The sequence below is a fragment of the Nycticebus coucang genome, chromosome 8 (genome assembly GCF_027406575.1).
Source record: "Nycticebus coucang isolate mNycCou1 chromosome 8, mNycCou1.pri, whole genome shotgun sequence".
NCBI classification, from domain to species: domain Eukaryota; kingdom Metazoa; phylum Chordata; class Mammalia; order Primates; family Lorisidae; genus Nycticebus; species Nycticebus coucang.
The window spans coordinates 95,533,791-95,546,582 of NC_069787.1; the positions used below are offsets into that span (position 1 = coordinate 95,533,791).

Sequence of the window (12,792 nt, forward strand, 5' to 3'; positions counted from 1 at the left end):
CAAGGCTCTGCCTTAGCTTGGGCGTGCTGGCACACTCCAGGGCACTTTCCCTTGGCTTTGTCCTCCAGTGTGGGGCTTCTGCTATGTGTCTGCTACTTAATACCACCCCCACCTCTGAACTCACTTCCCACCCCAGGCCCCCCCAACCCCATTCCTGTGGCTTCCCTTAACTGACCATAATGTGGAACCCAAAACACATTTCTAGCATTGGCTCTGCTTATTGAACAGTATGTTATGGTCCTGTTCCTAATTTAAAAACTTAGTGAATTGAACAATTTCTATTTTTCTCTTTAAAGAAAAATAAAGTTAGGCTCTCAGATGTCTTATACCAGGGGTCCTCAAACTATGGCCCGCGGGCCACATGAGGCAGTGTGATTGTATTTGTTCCCGTTTTGTTTTTTTACTTCAAAATATGTGCAGTGTGCATAAGAATTTGGTCATAGTTTTTTTTTTTTAAACCATAGTCCGGCCCTCCAACGGTCTGAGGGACAGTGAACTGGCCCCCTGTTTAAAAAGTTTGAAGACCCCTGTTTTTACACAGTGCTCTCTGCCCGAGGAGAGTCCACCTGGCAAGCCCCGCCCTCACTGCACCTCAGTTTTTTATCTGCAGTGACAGATAGAGGGAGGGCAGTGAAATAAGGTTGGCATCTGCTTAGAGCAGACTAACCTGGAAGTGCCTCTGGCTGCCCCCAGAGGGATGTCCCTGGTTCAGGTCAAGAGCCAAGAAAAGACTTAATCTCTGAATGAGCTGTCCCTTCAGGGATCCATGTCCCCCTGGCCCCTGCCCCCACACCATATGCATGCACTCACTTTAGGACACACTTGTGCAAATAAACCTCCCTCTCCACTTGCGACGGGCCTGCTTCTCAGCCCCTTGCATGCACACACACCAACACCCACTGCACATACTCTCAGATCAGGCTGAGTTGGAAAAGGGGACCATGCCCCCTCAGACAAGCGATTACAGATTTAATTAAAAGTGACACAGTAAATAAAAAACATATAAAATGTAATTTGTGTGGGTAGTGAGGGGTGACTGGAGAGGGCGGTGTGGCTCCTGTTTTAATTAGCGTGCCTGCTTGTGATAGTGCCCCTTGACTGGCTCAGGCAGGTGGCCTGCGGGCAGTCTATAGAGAGCACCCTCCTCCACTCCTGCCTAAGGCTGCCCAGAAGGCCTAGCTGACCCTGAGGGTGGAAAGGCCCTCTCTGATGACCTGGGGGACTCCCCTATATTCTGAAGCCTATGCAGTGGTCCAGTGGGCTCACAGAATTGTGTCAGAACCAATAAGCCTCAGTTTTATTATTTATTTATTTTGCAGTTTTTGGCCAGGGCTGAGTTTGAACCTGCCACCTCTGGCATATGGGGCCGGCGCCCTACTCTGTTGAGCCACAGGTGCCACCTTATTATTTATTTATTTATTGAGACAGAGTCTCTAGCTGTCGCCTTGTGTAGAGTGCTGTGCCATCATAGCTCATAGCAACCTCCAACTCTTGGGCTCAAGTGATTCTCTTGCTTCAGTTTTTCCATTTTTTTTTTTTTTTTTAGTAGAGGCAGGGTCTCACTTTGCTTAGGCTGGTCTCAAACTCATGAGCTCAACCAATCCACCTGCCTCGACCTCCCAGAGTGCTAGGATTATAGGCGTGAGCCACTAAGCTCAGCAGGCCTCAGTGCTTTAAATCCTGTTGCTAGAGCTCCTCATCCAATGTTTGACTCTTGGCTTCTTCCTCCTATACCTCCCAAGATTTCAGGAAGTTCCTCCTCAGGTGTGACTCAAACCCTTCTAGCTATAGTGACCTGGTTTCCCCATTGCATAAAGCTGCCTTGAGCTTAGATTCTCAACTATCCTCTTCCCCATCCCCCTTCCCCATATCCCCAGCTCCTGGCTGTTCTGGGCTGGAAATCAGCTTCTCATCCCCTTGGCTTCATGCCAAGGAGAGGGAGGGCAGTGAAATAAGGTTGGCATCTGTGAGTGAGGAGTGGTTCCCTGTCCCCCCAGCCCTATGTCTACCTGATGTATGGTAGTTTCTCAACCACTCCTACATGGGCCCAGGGAATGGGGGAGAGTGGTGAGGAGTTGCTGCAGGGAACAATGTGTGCCTGCATGCATGCATTCGTGTGGGCACATGTGGACACATGGGCAGGAGGCTGTGCACACACACACAGGGATGAGAGGCTCAGTGTTTTGTAGCTTGCTGAGGGTTAATGTGAGGCTCTGCCCGTAAGTAGCTTGATGTCTGCATGTGGGTGAGTCTGGTTTAGGGCCTTCTGTCTCCAGGGATCTGGGAATGGCACCCCACCCCCCACCTAGGGAGAGCTGTCCCGATCGCTCTGCACACTCACAGCCTTTGTAGATGTCCGTGGGGATCTGTACAGCTGTGTATGAATAGTTGACCTTGTTCTTGAAGTTTGGGTCTTCAATGAAGTCCAGCCTTAGGGTGCTGGCTTTAGACCCCCTTTCCACATCCTCACTCTCAGGGTCATCCTGTAGAAAGGCCCCACCACCACCACCCGGCAGTGTCAGGGTTAGAAAACAGTGAGTGGGGTTGGACAGGCCTGCAAGTAGGGGAAGGGAAAGTCAGAGTCCAGGAGATAGGGGCATCTCAAAAACAGGGACTACTGTGGTCAGAGACATAGATGGAGAGACACAGGGACAGATGGACACGGGGTATGGATACCTCACCCAAGAGCCAGTAACTCCCACCTCCCCCTGCCCACCCCACCCACCATTCCCATGTTTGCTAAACCAAAACCAAACTGACCCCTCCCCCACATCGTTAAAAACCAATTAGTAAAGGAGGCAAATCTTGGAGCAGTTAGAAGGAATAGTTTCCAGACTTCTGCTAACAAGGACATGCCCTTTGCAATCACTGGGAGACCTTGGTAGCTCCTCTTAGAAGCTGTATGCCTCCCACGGTCCCCACTGGGACAGAGGCATCACCCTCTGCAGCAGGCAACTCTAGGTTCTGAGCAGGGGGGTGGCTAACCTGGGGAGAGCTGGGCTGGGATGAGGGCTAACCATGAGACCTGCTGACCTCTAGAGGGAGGGTCTGCAGTGCCTGCTAACAGCAGGACTGTAAGGGCCCCGCTGATTTTCTAAAATGAGCTGCAGTCGCCTGACAGGTGCCAATTATGGCATCTCTTGGCTGGGCAGGCTGGGCATGCGCTGTGTGCTCCCGCCTACCACCACAGGCTGGCAGGAGTGGGTCTGTGACTATAGTGTTGATGCCACAGCAGTTGGGAGGGAGGGGGTGCAGGTGTGCAAGGGGATAGGGAAGACGGTGGCAGAGAGTGAAGGCAAAGATAGGGAAAAGCCAGACTGGGGTAGCAAGGAAGAGATGGACAGTGAGAAGAGGTGGGGAGCAGGGCTGGGAGCTTTATGTCCTTGTAGGAGGGAGCATACTCGGCTGAATCCTCCATATACTCCCTCACTGCCCCACAAGGCCCCTGTGACCAGCCTTAGCCCAGCCTTAGCTCATTTCCTCTCTGCTGTGGGCCTCCGTGATGCTGACTCTGCTGCCTGCTGGGTCCTGGGCATGTGTTCCTAGCTCTGTGCATCTGCCCAGGCAGTATCTTGTGTGGGGAAAGGGTGACTGCCTCTCCACCCAGCGGGACAAGCTCTCCACACCCCAGGTATATGGCACTGAAGGACCTGTAGCAAGCCGCCTTTTCATCTCTTCCAGGGTGGGTTTGGTACAGCAGAATCCAAGCTGTTTGCTGCCCTCCCATGTGCCACTTCTGGCACATGTGAGGAGGACCCTTAGAAGCCCTTGGTGCTGGGTAGAGCCACAGCAGGCAGTCACCAAGTCCCCCACCAAGGGGCCAGAATGGGGGCGTCGGCCGCCTGTGAGGCATGCGCCACTCACGTTCTGCTCACAGGAGGGGGAGACTTGGGAGAAGAAAGCCCCTGAAATGTCAGCAGCAGATGAAGGGCGCTGGAAAATTCAATCTCCCAACTTTCCCAACTAATGTGACATTTGGATTCCGTTCTGATAAGCTATCAGCTGGTGAACTTTTTCCTTCCTTCTCTTTTTCCCACCCCCACCTTCTGGCTGGTAATTTAAAAGTAAATGGTCTAGAAAGATCTCTAACTGTACCTCTGGCAAAGATTAAAAAAAACAACACAACAAACAGGGGAGTCGGCAAATGCGTGGGTGTTGTTATTTATACCAGGGCCTGGCCAGGCCAGGCTGGGCTTTCAGCCCAAATGACTTTAGCTTAGCCTGGCCCACAGTGAATCTCCTTTGTAGGGCAGTTGCTAGCCCCAAGCAGATGTTCAAGGGGCTGAGGGCAGGGGTCAATGATTCAGAGCCAGAGATTGAGGGCCTAGATACAATTGGGAGCTGTTGGGAGAAGGGGGTTCAGTGTCTTGGTAGGGGGTTGGGCACCAGGCTGGCCAAGGAGCCCCTCAGTGTCACCCCTGAGCCCAGGGGCTTTGTATGGCAGGCAACCGCAGTCTCCTGGTTTATATTTAATGCACTGATTGCTAAAATTACAGCCCGCTGCCAAGGGGGGTAAGGAATTAGATTCAGGGTCTAATTAAAGGTTCGCTCTTCATTTGAATTTCAGATTCCAGCTTTAATTTTAGCAACTTATCTGGGAGCTATGGAGCTCAGCTACGGGGAAGCACACCTGCTTAAGCTCACCCCCTCCTTCTCAGACCCTCTGTCTTCCCCCAGGCTCTCTCAGGCCAGCCTGGTGCTGTGGATCCTACACAGGGATCCCCCCAGTCTTTCTGTCTCCTGCTCACCTCAGGGAATCCCCCATCCCCCAGGCCCATGGGAGAGGAAGACTGGTATTGGGTCTTCTGCATCAGCTAGCACAGGTAGGACCCCAGAGACTGTGGCTATGACACTTTTGTTTACAAAGGGGATAGATGGGTCTGACTACTTTTGCCTTGAAGTCAGATGGAGGGACTTGGACCTTGACATGTTTACCAAACACTGTCTACTCCAAGTGCCTTATACCTTCAGACACTCTTTGTCTTCTCTATAGCCATCTCCCCCGCAAATGGCTGTACATCTTTCATATGAGTATTCTGGTGATGGGGACCTCACTACCTCACAGGGCAGCCCAAGCAGACTGGAGCCAGTGAATGACCTGAAGTAGAAGAGCAGTGCGGCTCTGGGCTCTCTGGTCAGTCCCGGTGTCATCACTTCTGAGGTAGGTGACCCCAGCTGAGCTCAGGGCCAACCTCTGATCATGAAGTCAGGCTGTGGGGTGTTCAGCACAGGGATGGGAGACTACATGGACTGGAAATGCACCTGGATGCCACTGCATCCTGCTTGCACCTGTCTACCTCCAGGAAGCTTTCCCCAGCTGCTCCCGCTCCCCCAACTCTCAACACACTCAAAGAGCCCCTCTCAGTTGGGACCTGAACTGCCCTGTTGGGGGGAGGTCCTAGTACCTGACCACTCTGCCCCACTGCCCCAGCCCATAAGTGGCTATAGAGACACAGGTCTAGAGGAGTCAGGACCTCTAGGTAGTTGTGGGAGGTGGAAGGTAGGGCCTGTGTCACCATTACTCCCCAGAGAGAAGCTCAGAATGCCTAGGGCTAAGTCCTAACAATCATTTTATAGACAATCACTAAGGCCCAGAGAGTGGGTGTAGCTTCCCCCACCCCCAGCTGGGGCACTCACCAGCTCAGCATCTGCCTTGGCGTCATAGTACATGATGTCTTCCTCCTGTGGGGGAAGAGAGACCTCAGTGCTCATAGTTCAGGATCCTCTAAGAGCAGGCAGGACCACCAACCCCAAGGCTTGAGTTGGCCCCTTCTGATTCCTCTGGGTCAGAGACTTGTTCCCTCCTCCCATCAAGAGCTACCCTTCTCAATGAGTTGGTGCTGGGAACGCCCTGTCCACACCTCCAGTCAGGTCCATCCTCAGGGGCCCTTCATAAGCTCTAAGAAGATGTGGTACCTGTGGGTCAGGATCCCTGGGACTCCCTGACTCAGGGTCCAGGGTCCCTGCACTGCAACCCTGCTGGGAGAAAGGATCAGAGCTGCCTGTCTGCAACGAGACTGGCCGAGGCAGTACCCGGTAGTGAGGAAGATGGAAAAATAGAGCCAACTCCGGGCAAGAGTGAAATAATGACTCGACACTGCATCTTCCAATTTCTTCCATTAAAAAGCCTACTCATTACAGGCATGTACTTATTAATTATCTGTGATTTGTTGTGAAATGTGAGGGGGTTTACACAACAGGAGCAGAAGAAAACAAAGCCCAGCCTGCACGCCTGCCTCCCGGCTTTGCCTGCCCATGGGAGCCCCGCCCATCCTGGCCCAGGCCTGCTTGCCCGCCGCCTGGGTTCTTGGCCATCTGTGCGTCATAATCACTGGCCGCCCTAGGGACCCATAACACAAACAGGCTAATTTCATGTTTAATGATCTTTAATCAGAACAGAGTGCAGCTGACAGAGGCTGCCAGAAGGTGAGCTTTGTATCAGCAAGTGCCACTGGCTTAGGAGGGGCCACCACACTCTGCCCCTGTAGGCTGTAGGGCCAGGACTTGGGATAGAGCTGCTGTCCAATTCACCTTCCCCAGATGTCCCTCAGCCCAGTTTTGTACAACAAAAATCTGTGGTGTGGCCCCAGCAGTGTTCCCTCACTCAGGGCCTGTTTCTCTGTGGTCGACTAATGGGAGTTGTGACCATATCTGCTCCAGAGGGCCTGGGTATAAAGCACAGAGCCAGCACTCACTCAAGGGGTGGAGATAGCCTTGGCTACCTCTGCCCCAAGGCTTGCCTGGGGCCCACTTACTATGTGACCCCAAGGCCAGACCATTCCTGCTCTGAGCCTTACGTTCCTCATGACTCCAGGGAGGGACCTAGCCTTGGTGACTCCTCAGGTGCTGGGGCTGTGGTCTGAGGCAGTCTGTAGTGGGGACTGTTTTAGGGAACAGTCCTCGGCTGTCTCCCACCAGGGGCCTGGAGGTACGGGCCATTGGCCTATGCTTAGTCCACAATCTCCTGAGGAGTGTAAGACCAAGGCAACCTGATAGTTTCCAGAATCTGAGGTGTCTGGTCTGTCTGGAGCTTCTTCACAATGTCCTGTGACTATCATACAGATGCTGTAGGAGAAAGGCTACACACACCCCGGCTTTCACTCACACTCCCAACTCATCTCTGACCTTGCTCACACTGCCCCTACCCACCATCTAGAAAGACTAGAGCCCAGGTGGGCCTGGGGTGGGGGCTGGGGTAGGGGCCCAGGCCCCAGGGTGCTCGGCCTTTCCCTGACCGAAGCCCATAATGAAAGCTGACATTACATCAAACACACAAACCCATTAAACTGAGAGGGAAAAAATATCAATTCAACACACTCGCTGGCAAAAAGAAAATGTGATTTGTTATCTAAAGGGGGTTATAAACACAGCTCTGATGCTCTTTTCCTCCATAATGAAAACAGGCGGGCGCAGTGGGAAGACTGCAGATTACAACCTGGGGCTTCACTCATCCACTTTTTAGACAAACCTTCTGCAAGGACAGGAAAGGGCATGGGTGGGGGCCAGTCACTCTGAGGCCTCCAGGAGCCCTGGGCTTCCCTCACAGGCTGTGGGTAGCGCCTGCACCTGGGTCATTGCTATAGTGCCCTGGCATTCACTTGGGGCCACCTCTCCAGCTTCTCCAATGGCTCCATTTCTCTATTTGTCCTGCTGTTTCATAGTCTCAGCAGAACATCACATGTTGGTGGCATCAGAGACAGAGGGACACAGCATGCAGGAAGATTCCCAGTCCTCTGACAACTACAGGTGAGACTCAGCAGTCTGTATGCTTTCCCTGCCCCTCATGGCTTGAATGCATGTGGGCAGCATTCCTCCCTTTGATAGAGAAGAGCATGGGATAGCAGTGGGCAAGGTCACACACATGAAAATACGTGGTAAACACAGCTTGGATTTCTAGGCATCGTGTGATGTAGAGCTGGAGGTATGGCAGGATGGGGCCATCAGGGTTGGGGTATAGAAGGTTCCCTGGGAAGGCCTCTATGTGCTTTGGCCTGCATAGCACCCAAATGTTTACCATTAGTGACCCACCTCCTGAGTTAAGCAACAAGGAGGCAGTACTATCTAGCGATTGAGTACAGTGCCTTGGCAAAAGGTCCTGGGTTCAAATTCTGAGCTAGACACATGGGCTCTGGGACCCTCAAAGGCTGTGGTCTACAGGTTTGTCCTGGTGGCCCCATGAGGACTTCCAGGGATTACTTCTGTCTCATGGAAGAGGTAAGGGTGCCTACCTAAATCATGCAACCTCATGAAGCTTTAATTTCCCCATCTGTAAAATCACCATGAAGATGTCCCCTCTGGGGTGACGCCCATAGCTCAGTGGGTAGGGCGCTGGCTACATACACCCAGACTGGAGGGTTCAAACCCAGCCCAGGCCAGCTAAACAACAATGACGACTGCAACAAAAAAAAAAGCCAGGTGTTGTGGCAGGCACCTGTAGTCCCAGCTACTTTGGGAGGCTGAGGCAAGAGAATCGCTTAAACACAAGAATTGGAGGTTGCTGTGAGCTGTGATGCCACAGCACTCTACCAAGGGAGATACAGTAAGACGCTATCTCAGGAAAGAAAAAAAAAAGGATGCCTCCTCTGAGGATGTGAAGAGCGTAGGAAGCTGGGTGTTCCAGTGAGTAGGGTCAACTCTACCCAGGGATGGGTCCCCTTCCATTTTACAACTCCACAGTCTACAGGAGAGGCTGAGAGTTGAAACAAGAGTGAAATGAGTGTTCTTAATGTCTGAGGTCCACTCCCCTAACACCCTTTCCCCATTATTTTAGGCCCATTTTGTTCAAACTGGGCAGCGGTTGAGGAAATCACCCCCTCTGAGCTCATACACATGCCCCTCCCAACGTGGACCTGCATACATAGATTATGAGGGATGGGCCACATGGCCCATGTATTTTTTTTTTTTTTTATGGCCCATGTATTGATGACAAACACATTCTCCTTAGCAGATGCCAAGCCCAAGAGAAGGCATAAGGGGTGTGGACTCTTATGAAATGGTGAGGATGTGAACGTAAGATGAACATGTGTAATAGTGTTTGCTGTCCATGCTTGGTGTCTAAGCAGCATCAAGGCCTGGCCAGACAGGCTGCCTGCCCACCAGCCACCTGTGCACAGCCCAGGCCATCTACCCGCCACACCAGTGAGGACGCTTGGCCTTCCTGCCCTGGCCCACTGCCAGCTCAGCTCGGCCAAGAGGACTGTTTTCCGAGAGAGCAGTCTGTTGCTGGGTTGGCAAAGAGGCAGGCGGTGGGCCTTATGGCTGGGTCAGACCCTCAGGCCAGGGAGGCCACCTGTCCTGTCCAGCTGGCTCTTCTAGCCTGGCCCAGCCTTCACAGCCCTCCTTCTAGATTCCCCAGGCAGAGCTACCTCCTCCCCATCAGACTCCCCAGGACAGGGCTGTGTCTTCCCGATCCTAGTCCCCAGAGTCTGTTTCTCCACTAGACTCCACCAGGGCATGGTTTAGGTGTTATGGTGGCCATAATGCTGGCCCCAAACACAGTCCAGCAGGTGGCCCATCTTCCTCTACCCTAAAAGTTATAGGCACAGAGCACCTGCTGCTTGTCTGCAAGGGCCATAGGAGGTGCTGCCTGCTAGTCAGTGCCACAGTTTTTCTGGCATCCAAGAGTCATAGCTGGCTAGGGTTATGTTTACAGGTTCCCTGCCCCAGCCATGGCCAAGTATATAGATAAGAGTCATGGCCTGTGACTAGGAAGGGTGATGGGAGGTTTTACATCCAGATATCACCCATATTTCCTTGATCTCTTGTCCCAGTTCCAACTCTGCAGACTCCAAGATCACCCCCATCCCTTGGCTGGTGTCAGTGGGTGTGGCTGTGTGTATACCACTGTCCATTCCTCAGAGGTCTGCATGTAGACCTGCTGTGTGTGCTGTCGACACAGGGATGGCCACACCCATTGATTGTGCAGTGGCTTCTAGCCTGGCCACATGCACAAACCATCTTCTCTGTGCCCTGAACTGCTGGGTGCCATCCTCCTCATCTCAGAGGTAACAGGACTGCTCATGGTCACTCTGTCTATAGGGCACCTGGCTGGGCACATGGATAAGTAGTGGAAAGCACTGAGTCAGGCTTGATGGCTTCTGGCCTAAAAGAGCTGTGAGTTGGGTAGACAGATGTGCCCACTGGGACACTGGCCTGGGAACCATCTGTGATGAAGGCACCAAAGGTGGGTGCTATAGGTAGTGGGTGTCAATCCTATGGTTGGGGTCAGAAAGGGAAATTCTGGGCAGACATTTGTGGAGAGAGGTTTTGTCCTTTTGATGGACGGGTAAGGGCATTCCTGGGAAAAGGCCCAACTTGGGTAAAGGGCTTGAGTTTGAGGCTAGAACTGTGGCACAGGCCAGGTGCTCTTTTTTTTTTTTTTTTTAAGACAGAGTCTCACTTTGTGGCCTCAGTAGAGTGCCGTGGCATCACAGCTCACACCAACCTCAAACTTTTGGGCTTAAGTGATTCTCTTGCCTCAGCCTCCCAAGTAGCTGGGACTACAGGCACCTGCCACAATGCCTGGCTATTTTTTTGTTGTTGTTGTTTTAGTTGTCATTGTTGTTTTAGCAGGCCCAGGCCAGGTTCAAACCCGGCAGCCCCAGTGCATGTGGCCAGCATGCTAGCCACTGAGCTACAGGCACTGAGCCCCAGGTGCTCTCTTAAGTACTGGGAAAGAACATGGCTCCTTATCACCTCTCTTGAAGGTCATTGAGAAGGATATGATTTCAGGAGTGTGTTATATGCCTGTAAGAGACAAAACACTATCCTTTCTCCTGTCTCAAGTCCCTGCACCCCCCAGACATGGACAGCCTCTATCTGCAGCCATTGCTGTCAGCTCTCCCAGACAGCTCAGGCATAGCTGACTGGTGTGTCCGCTCATGGGCCCCCCCATTAGCACTGATGCCTTTCAGCCTCGCAGGAATTAGGGAATAAGGAAGTGAGAAGACCCACTCTTGGTAGCAGCACTGCTTCCTGGGAAGAGCAGTGACCCTATAGCTAGGAAGGAGGAAGGTGACTACTGCCCTACCCTCCCTGGGATACCAGTGGGACAGGCAGGTGGGCAGGCACACTGAGGGACCATGGAGGGGGAAGGCGGTGAGTGTCAACGGAACATGTCCCAGTGGTGAGTGCTGCCTGTGATCATACCTACAGCATCAGACACCTCAGGTCAAGCCAGGGGGAGGAAGCCAGCTAGGGTCTTCTATTACCTCATTTCAGGACAGAAGTGCCCAGGGCCCAAGGGCTGGTACAGCTAGAGACTTACCCACTCCATCAGTGACTTAGTGCACCCATACAACCTGATACATACACTGACTCCTCACACACTATGTCTGTGCTGATAGGCAGCACCAACACCCGTCAATCCTTTGCCAAATGGAGAAACTGAAGCCCTTTCCTGGGTCCCACAGGGACTGTAGCATAGTGTACATGGAGTGGGTCTTCACATAGTATCTGTCTCAGTATACTATACCTGGACATCCCTGAGACCTGTATCCTTCTTCCTGGCAGCCCCCTTAATGTCCACCCTGGCTTGGAATAAGCTGTTCCTGCCTCAGGGAATAGCTAAAATTTAAGGGGTCAGGAGTCTGGCAGGATGACACTTGGAAATCTTGGGTTTTTTGCAGAGTCAGGAAGAGAAAACAGGTTTGGGGCCTGAAGTGCCTCCTATCTCCCTATTTGGGTCCTAGTCTAGGAGAGAGAGGCCAGGCTGAGGGTGGGTCTTTTCACTTCCTTATTCCCTGATTCTTTCACTGGCCCTCCGATGCCTGACCTGCATGCCTGTCTTGAGGGGAGAGGAGGAAGATGATATGACAGGAACAAATAAAGGGACAGAGCAGGAGTGGAGGATCCTGGAAGCCCAGAGGATGGAGGGGGTGATGGGCTGGGGAAAAGAGCAGTGTTAGAGGTTGGCCGTGAGGCAACAGATGAGCTGGGCCTCCAAGAAGAACAAAGGATCTAAGTAGAGAGGCAGCATGAGCACAGGCCTAGAGGCAAGGAAGGGCCTGAAGTGAAGTGGGTGGGGTGTGGGAGAAGAGATTGGCAAAGGAGGCAGGAATGGCCAGATCCTGACCTTGTGGGTAGGGCTGCTAGGGCAGGGGTTATTTAGAAGTGAGGGTGTGGTCTGAGTGGTGAATGAGCGGTATCATGGGTATTTCTTTTGTTTGTTTGTTAGCAAGCCCATGCGGGGTTCCAACCTGCCACCCCTGGTGCGAGGGGCCAGTGCTCTAACCATTGAGCAACGGGCACCCAGCTATCATGGGTATTTCGGATCAAGGGGCTCAGATGGTACAGGGCCAAGTGATGGTAGGTGGAATTGGAGTGAGGAGGGAGAGAAAGGTCAGCCCCCAGGCTCCTAAGGAAGGGAGCCCATTAGCCATTCAGTTGTTCACCTTAAATAATCATTTGTCATCCCCAACCCCAGATGAACTCCCTAGGCATAGTACCCTGAACCTACCGGGAATGAAGGAACAATGCCATGGTGTGGGCAAAGCAAGGCAGGCTCAAGGTATGGGGGGGGGTGCAGAGACTGGGGAGGAGGAGCAGGTTTGGGGCCTGGATCATAGGCACCAACCCCCAGCATCTGAAAACAGTTATGAATCTCTGCCACTAGCAGGTAATCTCAGGTCTCACTACTCTGTGCTTTGGTTTTCTTTTCAGTTAAATAGGGATTAAGAACCCCAGCTACTGCTTGGAGCAGATATGCCAAGATGTGCCTGGCCCAGAGTTGGAGTGAGTCAAAAGTCTGCCACCTCATGTTTAGCATGAGACCACCAGGAGCCTTGGCCCAGA

General features: G+C 52.6%; 1 protein-coding gene across 8 annotated transcripts in view; it reads right to left on the reverse strand.

The window, feature by feature from the left end:
• The window catches only part of CACNA2D2 (calcium voltage-gated channel auxiliary subunit alpha2delta 2), a 139,742-nt gene that overhangs the window by 19,176 nt on the left and 107,774 nt on the right, over positions 1 to 12,792 (reverse strand). For all 8 annotated transcript variants that reach the window (XM_053598433.1, XM_053598431.1, XM_053598432.1 and 5 more), the window contains exons 5-6: positions 5,638 to 5,682; positions 2,342 to 2,483 (exon numbers count right to left, since the gene is read on the reverse strand). In XM_053598433.1, coding sequence (XP_053454408.1) covers positions 2,342 to 2,483; positions 5,638 to 5,682 — 187 coding nt within the window. The remainder of the gene's footprint in view (positions 1 to 2,341; positions 2,484 to 5,637; positions 5,683 to 12,792) is intronic.